This window comes from Tasmannia lanceolata, unplaced genomic scaffold (assembly GCF_043159265.1).
Source record: "Tasmannia lanceolata isolate RefF3 unplaced genomic scaffold, GAP_Taslan_0.1 ptg000002l, whole genome shotgun sequence".
Taxonomy (NCBI): Eukaryota; Viridiplantae; Streptophyta; class Magnoliopsida; order Canellales; family Winteraceae; genus Tasmannia; species Tasmannia lanceolata.
The window spans coordinates 57,518,904-57,531,092 of record NW_027518679.1 but is presented as its reverse complement, the minus strand read 5'-3'; the positions used below and the strand labels follow the sequence as shown (position 1 = coordinate 57,531,092).

Sequence of the window (12,189 nt, the reverse complement as noted above, 5' to 3'; positions counted from 1 at the left end):
ATAAATTACGGGTCCGGGTCACCAATACGTGACCCGTTTGAAATTGACCCACGGGTCCACCCGGCCCGTCAAAACTAGGCCGGGCCGAGTGGACCCGCGGGCGCCCGTAGAGAAGGGCAAAGGTTTTATTTTGGCACCTTTTTGGCACTTTTTTTTCCGTAATTGTCATAACTTTTACTTTTCTATGTATTTTTTTCCATCATTATCATATTTTAGAACATTCTTGGGTTTTTTTCCCTTAATTTTTCTACTTTGGTTCCATTTTCCCTTAATTTCTCATTTAAAACTTATTATTTATTGCTAGCCACCTTTTTCACAAATGGTTGGTGAAGGTGGCTAGCAAATCTCTATACAAATAAAAAAAATCTTAAAAAATATGTCAAAAACGGGCCGGGTCCGGGTCCAAGCTTAGTGACCCGTAGAATTTACTGGGTCATTTTGACCCAGCCCGTTTGACCCGCACAGGTCAAAACCGGCCCTGGCCCGCCCGTTTGCCAGGTCTATGTGCTCGTTAAATCCAGTATTTTTCAACAGTGGGTCCCATTTCTTTGGATGATCCAAACCGTTCATTTGTTGGGCAGTACCCGGTGGATTTGTGGTCCAACAAATGAATATTCTTGGTTGTGGCCCCAAAAAATGAACGGTTTGGATCATCCTAAGAGGTGGGGCCCATTATAACTTTTGTAAAACTATTCGGGATGAAATAGATTTCCAGTGAAATCAATTTTGTGCTGAATTTCCTCATAAATGTGTTTTTATAGGGAAGGAAATTGTTTGAAAATCCCCCAAAAAATAGAACTAAGACAACAAAAAAAGGTCTAAAATCAATTCTAGGAAAATAAACTTAAAAAAAGAAAAAGGCCATGTGTCTCTCCCGTCTTTTCTCTTAGTTTGTACATTTGTACACTACATCGAGAGCTGGGGATGGACGTCAAATTTACCTTAAATGAAAACATTCAAGATTACATCTACATGATCTAGCCTAGACGTTTTTATGCTGTTGGATATGATAATGGAAAGGGAGTTTTATATGGTATAAGCCCGTATGGTCCTGTATTTTTCAAAAAGTATTGTATTACTCACACCATAGGATGATCCTAACCGTTTATTTGATGGGTCACAATGTAAATAGGTTGTGCCAAGAAAATCATCTCCGTAGAGGAATTGAATATTGTGGAAACATCTATAGATCGTAGGGTTGGGATCATCCAATGGAAATGATTTTTGGGGCACTTCTCCAAGTTGTTTGTGCTTTTGCTATGATTTTTCACTTATTAAGAAGCCGTTTGGATACGCGGATTTTAGAATCCAGGTCTTCAGTTTGAAAACAGTGTAAAAGAGGGTGCATGATCGCTTACTGTATGCTATCCTGACAGCGTTTCTTGGATTTTAAGTGAGAAGTTCAGGTTTTAAAAATCTCTCCTACATCCTGAGATTTCTAAAACATGGAAATATGGGATGATCTGCTACTCTCTTGCTGACGGGAAGAAGGGCGAGAACTCAAAAACGAGTAAAAAACGACGGCCGGTCCGCTTCTTCTCTCGTCTCTTAGCTACAATTTTGAAGAAATCCCGGATTCTAAAATCCGCGTATCCAAACGGCCGACGTTTCCATACGGATTTTAGAATCCAGGTTTTTAGTTTGAAAATAGTGTAAAAGAGGGTTCACGATCAAGCTGCTGCATGCTGTCCTAGAAGCATTTCTTGGATTCTAAGTAAGAAAACCAGGTTTTAGGAATCTCAGGATGTGGGAGATGTTTCTAAAACCTGATTTTCTTACTTCAAATCCAAGAAATGTTGTCATGACAGCATACAGAAGCTTGATCATGAACCAACGAACCATCTTTTACACTGTTTTCAAACTAAAAACCCGGTTTCTAAAATCCGCGTATCCAAACGGCCCCTAAGGCTCCGTTTCTTTTGATGTAATAACGGACGTAAAATTTGTTTTATGATCATTTTTACAACATAAAACAAATTTTGCATCCATTTTTACATTGAAAGAAATGGAGCCTAAAAGGGCCGTTTGGATACACGGATTTTAGAATTCAGGACTTCTTCAAAATTGTAGCTAAAAGACGAGAAAAAGCGGACCAGCCATTGTTTTTGACTCGTTTTTAACTTCTCGCCCTTCTTTCCGTCAGCAAGAGAGTAGCAGATCATCCCATATTTCCAGGTTTTAGAAATCTCAAGATGCAGAAGAAATTTTTAAAATCTGAATTTCTCACTTAAAATCCAAGAAACACTATCAGGACAGCATACAGTAAGCGATCATGAACCCTCTTTTACACTGTTTTCAAACTGAAATCCTGGATTCTAAAATCCGCGTATCCAAACTGCCCAAGTGTTATCACAGAGATCAAACCTTGGCAGGAGGAAGCAACAGACCCATATACATAGAAAAAAGGACACAAACTGGTGGGAAAACATACAAAAAATTAAACTTATCCCTAACAATCATTGCATTGGATTTCATCCATAAGAAAGCAATCAGAAATTGTTAGAATATGGGCGTATCCGACTTGTATTGGTATATTTTCAGCCCAAAGCCACCTACCTAGCCTTCAACTACCTTAGGAAAGATGTAGGTCAGTAGGTCTATAAATACAAGGTACATCCTACAAATCCTATGACAGAATGCTTCACTTCTTACAAGAGTCTCCAGTGTCATCACAAACTCTCAACTAATTGCCTTACATAACTTGCAGAATGATATGAAGTTATGAACCATATTCGCCATCTTACAATGAAGATAAGGGTTCGTGTTTTTTGTGCTCTGCCTAAGTATCCTTGGAAATTAGTCATATAAAAATACTCAGAAGGGGCTTTAAAATTTAGAAGCTTGAAGACGATAACAAGGCATGAGGAAAAACAAGACTGAGAAGATTCTGCGTTAGCCAGTGATAAATATGCTTTATATTGAAGGGTATAATGCTTACATAACAGCACTTATTGTCTGTCAGTTTACAACCACACTAAACATAAAATAGAGGGAGTAATTACATGGAGAAAAGGATAATTAAAGTAACTTGCCAGCAAGAAGCATTGTGGCTGCTAGTAATTTACAGTTGCTTTGATTGCGTCCAAGATCTACAGTCAAAAGATGGCAGTCCATATTATAATCATCGCATGCATAATAACACAGAATGAAAGATTAAAAATGAACCAACCATGTTCTTTGTGGGCAAATAAAAAGGCTCAAAAACAAGAGGAAAGGGAGTATCAAGGCCGCATATTCTGGATACAGGAGCTTCTAACTGCAAATGTCATAAAGAAGTTATAATTATCATCTCCATAGAAGAGTATAGTTCGGATATGTAGAAAAGAACGAAGAAAATAGCCACAAACTAACAATGAAAATTGCTTATAGGGCAGATACATGGAAAAGAACAAAGAAAATGGACACAAAAGGATGAATGACCAAACAACTTCCTCCTTTTACAATTTTCTTCTGGTATGTTGGCCATGGCCTGTTACCACAAAAGTGTTCTAGAAGCATAAATATGAAATCACCAGCCAAGAGATGCACACACTATGGAAACAAAGAAAAACCAACGGGAAAGAAAAACATTATTCACTATATCAAAAAGAGGAGAAGCTCCATTTTGCCTCTAAAAAATCCATGTATTATTCTCCTCTACTCTCTCACTTATTTTGTAGTCTCTATGTATAGCCATAAACTATTTGTCACAATTAAAGGTGCAAGTGTGCATATTTTACTATGGTAGTTTAGTAATTGCTCTCTTTTGTCTTCTTCAGTATTTATCAAGGGCATACTTGTCCCATTTATTTCTCCTTGTAATCCCTTTATTACATGCACCATGGGTTTTTTTCACACACAACATCTACACCCAAAACTCTTCTGTTCTCCACTTCACTTCTCTCTCTCTCTCTCTCTCTCTCTCTCTCTCTCTCTCTCTCTCTCTCTCTCTCGTGCGCGCGCGCTTCAACCTCGACTTGAACTCTCCTGGGCCAAGTAACTGTTAAGATGTTGAAGAAGATGAGGTAGAAGGATAAGAGAGAGAGAGAGAGAGAGAGAGAGAGAGAGAGAGAGAGAGAGAGAGAGAGAGAGAGAGAGAGAGAGAGAGAGAGAGAGAGACTACAAAATCCATGTCTCTTGAGTTCAGTATTATGAAATACTCATGGTGCACCAATTCGATATTAATGCAACGTAAAATGAGCTATATACATTTAATGATAAATAACGAAATCTCTAACACTCCCGCGTCAAGCTAATAACTTATGCCACTATTGGTGCATATTGCATAATCCGCAACATAAGATCATACAAGGAAAACACACACTAACTAAAGGATACACACCAGACAAAATATGTATTATAATAATGCCTACAGGTATAAAATAACATTAGTTCTAGGTGACAAACTCTTTGTTCTTGACCTCTCCATTTTAGTTTGAGAGGTGGTATCAGGGACTATTTTATTATGATGATTGTGCGTTGCAGGATGACAGGGATCCATGCTAGACTTTTGACATTCCAAGGCATTCTATTATTTTCCGAAGGCATATAGTTCATGGTTATTGTGCATGTCACAGTATCGTGTGCCTGGAGAAGGCAGTGTAGGAAAATATTTCATCCTACTATCCTAGTAATATTAGTCTTTACAGAATACAAATAGATATATTCCAATAAAAAGATCTTGACATTGATTTTCACCATTTACCACAACCCCCAAAAGAAACGAAAAACATTGATAAAATCGAAGCACGGTGGCCTGGTGATGCAACAGATGGAACAATTAGCATTTACACCATAGAGATATTCTCCTCTATACCATCAAAGAAATTTCCCCTTGTTGTCTAACTAGGAAGAAGGTTAACAAAATTGACATGAAAAAAAAAAAAAGTGCAGAGTTAAGATTTGATGATTATAACAGGAATATCCATGGAACTCTTAGGGGAAAGGACAACCAAAGTGCAACGGGAAAGCACCAACTCATCAGGGATTCCCGGATTAGAATTATTCTTAAAGCTAAAAGAATCTAATAGACATTGAATTGTTAGTGTTTACCCTTAAGAAACAGCGTTCAGTAATTGAAGCCGAGATTTCAGCACCAAATCCCCCAGTCACGGGAGCCTCATGGCTTACCTAGAAATAGAACTAGACAAACTGCTTAGATATACAAGATTTCATTAAGAAGTAGATCATGTGAAGAGAAATTCTACTCACAAGAAGCCTTCCAGTTTTTCTGACAGAGGATTCTACTGTTTCCTTGTCCCATGGTATCAATGTTCTTAGATCTATAAGTTCGCACGAAATTCCATCCTGTGAATTTCCCAGGTCAAATTCAATTTTAGCATTTACAAAGGTTAATCCATATAATAGTAAATCATATGATGTCTGCAGTCATCATATAATGCAATACATACAGTGAAGATCACCATTGAATCTCATATGTTAAGTCCCTTAATTAAAGAGTTTGTACTATTTGTTAACAGCTTACACTTGTATGATATTGTGAGTTTGCATATTGTGACTGATTTAGTCAAAATTCGAAGGTATCTACATGTGTGACAGATTCTTAAGCATATCATCACATCACTTTGTTTTGATCTTTTCCTTGTTGTCTACATGCATAACATGTTCTTAAGCATGTCATCAGAGCACTTGGCATTTAGTGACTACAATCAATTGAACATTTTTAAGGCCACAAATATCTTTTTCAAGTTAATTAAGGAATCCGGATGAACAAGTTGGGCTACAATGGGCAAGGCTAAGCGATGGGCTTCTCAGTCCTAGACCAACTCCGACTGGGTTTGGACCAATGCTTAAACATCTTCACAGCCTGCCTTCCGACCCGCTCAATCGGCGCCTGCTTCCCACTATTGGCTGGACAACCGATAACTTCACAATCATCTCAACCATCAGCAAGGGAGGGGTGACCCCAGGGCCAACAAACAAGGGAATCTCAGCCTATGGGCTCACAAAGGTCAGAACAAAGGGTGGTAAATTACTTGGCCCCACTACGATGCTAGATGATATCACAAGGTTGCTTGTCTTATAGGAAAACTCTTTCTTCGATGGCAAGCAAACCCTAGCATTGGATATCCAACATCGGATTCTTGTGTCCCCACACACAAAAGAATCTACCATAGTCGATGACACACTTTAGTGTTTTCTTTTAATAAAAGCAGGTAGAATAGTTCTTGATAGATGGCAAGTAGATACCAAGATACCTTAAATAGAAGGGTGTTAGGTATAATAATTCCATGGAGGTGAAATAGTGTTTTGATGATATGCCCTTTGATTTGATTCTCCACCAGACCCCTCCTATGAATAGGAGTTAATGGGCTGGGAGAAGGCATGTCATGTTTCGGTTTTGTAAGTGTTCCTGGGTGCTTATTTGTCTGTTTTTGAGTGAGTGTGTAGTTAATTCAAAGAGAGATGGAAGCTTTCTCCATCGATTTGCAATAAAGGATAGAATGCCCATTTCCGTTTAATGTTTTGTGTATTGTTTTATGTTTCAAACATGATTTTGATTATCCAACTATTCTCTAGAAACTGAATGTGTTTGTAATCAATTTCATTGTATATAATTAACTCCCAAAAGTCCTGAAGATTAAGGCGGGGTGGTCTCACTAAGAAGATTGCAGAAGTGAACTGGATTCTATTTTGGGGTTATTGACTACCCAACCTAAATAAAAATAATGGATTAGGATTTAGGGTTTAGGGATTCTTCCTGCCTCTATTTCTCGATGAAATATGGGACAAAAAGCAATTGCGTTCGTAATCAGTATCTTTGTATACGATTAAGTCCCGTAAGGCCTGATGACTAAGGCGGGGTGGTCTCACTAAGAAAGATTGCAGAAGTGAACTGGATCCTACAAGAGTGAAAGATTTATGATGACTTGGTCCTTTGATGGATCACTCAAATAGTCAAATCCCACTACCAAGGAAGTAATATCCGAGTTCCCTAAAGAATTAGGATATATCTCAACAGGCTGATCCGGTGAGTCATGTTATCCATATATTTCCATTGATGGGTTTTATCTTTAAAACAGTTTAAATATTAAGACAAGGATTTCAATGTTATTTTCTTGATTTCTTTGATTAGCTTTTGTTAAAAACATTATGTTTAATAACTTTTCACTTTGTTTTGATATCTCTGTTTTAATTTCACTTTTTCTGCGCAGTCATATAAAATTTAAAGAAAAGTGTCACATCTGAGGAGGATAAGGTTAAAAACTTAAAATATGGAATGCAGTCACTCAACAAAATGTTATTTAAGGAGGCACAAAATCTCACCCCCATTTACGGACTACTTACCTTTGCAGCATCAGCACATGCATCTTCCATCACTGAAAGCTGAGCTCCCCACCCCACGAGTGTTATGTCACTGCCATGACGAATCACCTAGATAATAAAAAAAACTTATAATTTTGCGTTCCAAGTACTGAATATGAAAATGATGCAAGTTTCCTACCTCTGCCTGAGATAAGGGCAACATATAATCATGCTCAGGAACCTCTTCTACTGCCAAGCGATAAAGCCACTGAAAGACCCACATGATATCAATATTCGAACCAGAAATTTCATGCAGAAATTTTTGACTGAAAAGGACACACACACACACGCACACACACACACACACACTCTCTCTCTTGTGGTTGCATTCATCTATTTTATATTCTTACCGGTATAATTTTTTATCTTCTATTTCACTGTGTCATATGTGCATTTTAATACTTCAAAGGAGTTACTTGTCAATTTAAATTAGTCATCTATCTGATTAATAAAAGTTTAATGGCCAGTTGTGACTCCGTAAGACAACATATTACTATACAGTTACACTGTACACTTTAAAATTGGGCAAAGTTTTGGCTTTCTGTTATCATATCATTTTACAATCTCAAAGTGTTATGTTACCTTGGGCTCAAAAAATACAACCGGATTTGGATCACGTATACACGCCAATAGTAATCCTTTTGCTTGTTTTGGACTTCGAGGAATGACCACCTGTAACACGAAAAATTTCTGAAAACTTCAGAATCTATGAGCACATTCTCTAAAGCATAGATTAACAGATGTTCTTTCACAAAATTCTTAGCAATGTTCAGAAATAAGACTCAATTTGTAATTTCTAAGTTTGACTTGGAGGATTCAGTCAAAATCTTGGCAGGATTATAGAAAATCATAGTGAGGACTCAATAGTTGGATTCCAGCCAAACCAAGTCCACACATTGAGCAAGTTCCACATTGATAAGTGAGTTTTGTAGCATTTTTGCAAAATATTTCTAGGAGAAACAAGAAGGTGATATAGAGGATAACATAAAATTCCTAGCAATAAGTGGCAAGACAAGACGGGGAAACAGACCAACTAAGTACGCCCCTCTTCCATTGCCCTTTCACTCTCTCGTTGGATCGTTGCTGCCTCCTGCCATTGCAGAGAGAGAGAGAGAGAGAGAGAGAGAGAGAGAGAGAGAGAGAGAGAGAGAGAGAGAGAGAGAGAGAGCAGAGCAGAGAGCAGAGTTTCAAGAGAATATGCCAAAGATGAACAAAAAAAGGTTGAAGACATATAGGGTGAAAAATAAGGCATAGTATCCAGACAAGATGAATAAGGGTAGAGATGCAAGGGCATTTTGGTAATTTTATAAAAGGAACAGAACATTGTTGTACACGTTTCCCCTCTCAGTCTGCAAATTGGTTCACATATTGTTTTTTTTATTTAAGTTCAATTCAATATGTTATGAACCTATAATATTTAAAACACCAAAAAGACCTGTTTTTTCGCTAATTTAATACCTCCTCATAAAATTGAGCTATTCAGATATGATTAAAAAACAAAGATAGCCTGGGTGGGCATCTGAAATGTGGAAGCATGAAGAAATTAACCTTAAGTCCTGGAACATGACAAAAGAATGCCTCTGGTGATTGAGAATGATAATGCCCACCATGCCCAACAGCTCCATAAGGTGATCTTATCGTCAAACCTGAAAAGATACAGTGAAAAAACATGGAAATATAATAAATAAAATCCCAGCATCAAACAAAGCCAAAACTGCACCTCCGCAATTGAATTGGTTCCCACTCCTGTATCTGAACTTTGCTGCCTCATTGACAATCTACACAATAGAAATGCTGTCAAATTGATCTAGATAATGATCAGAATATTTGACCATGTAAACAACTCAGAGAGAGCAACCAGATCCATAAACAGGAAATTCACCACAAAATCAAAATTAAAATGCAGTAAGGGAGAGTTCATGGTAACTTCCTATATGAGTTTGAAATTGTGTTGGTGTCAAGCACAGAAAAAGGGTATCAAGCACAATGACTCTTGTTAAATGAAACAGAAAGGAAATAAAAAATAGAATATGACAGGTGATTCTTTGAGGATTGTTAATGGCAAGAGTGAGCATTTTTTGCTCCAGGTTCAACGAGCTCCTTATCATTCAGTTTCAACAGTTTAGAACATGGATATGTTATAATCACTATCTTATTCGTAAATCCATTGAAGAGTACCAAAAAAATATCTACTAGCAAGAAGAACAAAGAGAGAAATTAGATACCCAAAATTTTTAATCAATAATCAATAAAAAGACGAAAACCACCATTAATAGAAGATTGAATGCATGTTTAGTTTAGAGTTAGTTCAAGAACCCAACTAAGGAAAACAAGAAAGAAATATAACTTCTAAAATATTCAACACTGTACAGGATACATGCCTGGTCAAAAGCAGGATAAATATAATCTGCAAACTGAATTTCAGCAATAGCTCGATTTCCCTATCACACAAAAATAAAATAAAAATGTAAGAAACACTACACGAGAAAGAGCTAAAATTGTCCATAAAGACAACAAAATTGGATCAGAAGTCAGAACAAATGAAAACTTGAAAATGGAAGTAAAGAAAGTTGGAATTTCATAACTCAACTCAACTCAACAAAGCCTTTGTCCCAAACTAGTTGGGGTCGGCTAAATGAATCCTTTAGAAAAATTTCATTGGAATTTAATAACTAAGTGCAAAATAAAATATTAAATAAAGCATTCAGACTCTCACCATAGCTGCCAGACCAACTCCAAATCCAACAATACCCTGTGTACAAAGATATAAAACATTTAAATAACAAAAAGAAGAAGAAAGAAAGCAAAATAGTATATTGAATATAGAAAGACCGAAGAAAGAGGCAACTATCCTCAAGTTCAAATCAAAATCCTTTTGTAACGGCAGAGTTTATCAGCCACGACCCACTATACAAGTAACCTCCTGAGCTCAACACATTCAAACTCAATACCTCTATGTTCTAGAATAAATGCAAACACTTACTTCCATAAACATATAAAGTTTTTGTTACTTAAATGTAGTGGAAAAACTACCTGTTCACATAAGGGTGTATTGAATACCCTTTGTTTACCAAACCGATCCGCTAATCCGGTTGTACAGCGGAAGACACCACCAAAGCTAACATCCTCCCCAAAAACATAAGCACTGCAAAAAAAAGAGCCAAAGTCTATAAGGAAAAAAAAATGAAAAACTTCCACTGAGTTTTATTTATAAGACAAAGCAGGAGAGGGAAGAAAATAATCCACTGCATAAAAGCACAAGACTCAATCAATATGTCACATTCTAGTATATGAGATTTTGTTTGAATAAAATCCATTATTCATCAAAAACTAATTTGTTCAATCTATAAGCGAAATCAAAATGAGACGGGGAAATATAAAATTATCTTAATTTCTTTCAATTAATGAGATCGACAAGTAAAAAAACAACCCTAAGATCATATCTAGGAAAGCCCATTTCAGTCATGAACAAGAAATTGGACCCAGCTCGCGTATTTTTAGTTTCTAATTTGCCTGGTTTGATCCAAAATCTATGTTTGGTCCCTTAAACATTGTTCTAAGGATTGGGCTTGCGTTTTGTAATCTCGAATGTACTATCCTTTAATTTTAACACATTAGTAAGGGGTCTGCCTAACCCCATCTTACCCATAAAAAAAGAAAAAGAAACACCATAAATTCAAACATGGGTTTGGTTCTAAATTGATCAAAAGATCACGGATTCTCTTACTTCTCTTCTACTTAAGCATCTATGAACAAAGCACCAATCCCAAACCCAACATAAAAGAAAAACAAAAAGAAAAAAAAATCCAACAAAAGAAAAAATATATAACTGAATAAAACAGATTTCATACATCAAATAAAGGGAATCAGATCTGGGTTTTCTAGAAAAATAAACCCAAGTGTTTCAGGACTCTACTGAGTGTAACAGACAGAAGCATAAAAATCCGAAATTAAAAATTATATGCATGAGAAATTAGAAAATAAAATCTGGGTCTTGTTGTAAACATGGGAAAGAGTACCGAGGATCTGTTTCTAGAGCGATATGAAGTGCTTGGTTGATTGCAGAAAAGAGATTTACGAGCTTTCCTTCTTGTGGGTTCTTTTTCTGTTCATTGAAAGTAGAGTTTGATAATTCCCTCTTAGAAATCAAAAACCTTGTTCCCAATCTCTTCACAGCCATTGTCATTGCCATTGCCATGCAAACCTTGGACGCGATTGAAAAAAAAAACCTGTTCTTCAAATCTCACGAGAGATTTGATTTGTTCTATGAAAGACAGAGTCACGTGTTAACATGATAGAGTTTTGATCATACCAAAAGAGGAGATTTTATTGTGGTCCTGTATTTGCATAAAGTACTGTACGGCCCCACTTCGGAGGATGCTCCGTTCATTTGTGGGGCCTACGTAATTAGGTTGTGACCAAAATCATTTCCATAGATTGGACGGTTAAGATCATCCTATGGAATGATTTTGGGGGCACAACCTATTTATGCTGTTGACCCGCAAGTGAACGGTTTGGATCATCGTATGAAGTGGGCCGTTCAGTACTATTTGAAACATAGTGGACTATATGGTCACACCATATAAAATAGTGGGCCCCCACCGTGGGTGGGGGTGGTTTTGAAGATTTGCCGGGCAATTTCATGGAAAGCTATTTTGTGGCTTCCTTTTGAAGGAGAGAGCAATGGCCTAGATGTTATGTGGGGTGGGGCTCACTCTTCTGCAGCTCATGTTTTGATGTAGTAAGGCCTACCATCTCTAACTAAACCCATGCATATGGGGGGTCCACTATTTCACACGCATGAGTGAGCCCACCATCTCCACACAAATCAGGTAGGCACAACCATTTTACTCCATCTTTTGATAGGGCAGGCACAACAATTTT

The 12,189-nt window shown here is 37.1% G+C and overlaps 1 protein-coding gene across 2 annotated transcripts; it reads right to left on the bottom strand.

Moving 5' to 3' along the window:
• Window positions 1-2,892: 2,892 nt before the first annotated feature.
• Window positions 2,893-11,602, bottom strand: LOC143880827 (2-oxoisovalerate dehydrogenase subunit beta 1, mitochondrial-like). 2 transcript variants are annotated; one of them, XM_077383805.1, is made up of 13 exons: window positions 11,325-11,600; window positions 10,339-10,450; window positions 10,022-10,057; window positions 9,687-9,746; window positions 9,026-9,083; window positions 8,854-8,951; window positions 7,888-7,977; window positions 7,445-7,513; window positions 7,288-7,374; window positions 5,191-5,286; window positions 5,032-5,109; window positions 3,170-3,256; window positions 2,893-3,089 (listed from the first exon to the last, which is right to left on the bottom strand). In XM_077383805.1, the coding sequence occupies exons 1-13, from the start codon at window positions 11,501-11,503 to the stop codon at window positions 3,054-3,056; spliced, it is 1,086 nt and encodes a 361-aa protein (XP_077239920.1). In that variant the 5' UTR covers window positions 11,504-11,600; the 3' UTR covers window positions 2,893-3,053. The 2 variants fall into 2 exon arrangements, 1 of the variants encoding a protein (XP_077239920.1); XR_013251796.1 differs by lacking the exon at window positions 2,893-3,089 and having other exon boundaries at window positions 3,208-3,256; window positions 5,032-5,121; window positions 11,325-11,602.
• Window positions 11,603-12,189: the final 587 nt, after the last annotated feature.

What these genes read in the sequence shown, in the direction of transcription:
- LOC143880827 (XM_077383805.1), bottom strand. Translation starts at nt 11,503, where the DNA reads ATGGCAATGGCAATGACAATGGCTGTGAAGAGATTGGGAACAAGGTTT. An exon ending in GCTCTAGAAACAGATCCTCG is followed by an intron (nt 10,451 to 11,324) that starts GTACTCTTTCCC and finishes TTTTTTTTGCAG; the next exon opens with TGCTTATGTTTTTGGGGAGG. An exon ending in TTTATCCTGCTTTTGACCAG is followed by an intron (nt 9,084 to 9,686) that starts GCATGTATCCTG and finishes TCTATTGTGTAG; the next exon opens with ATTGTCAATGAGGCAGCAAA.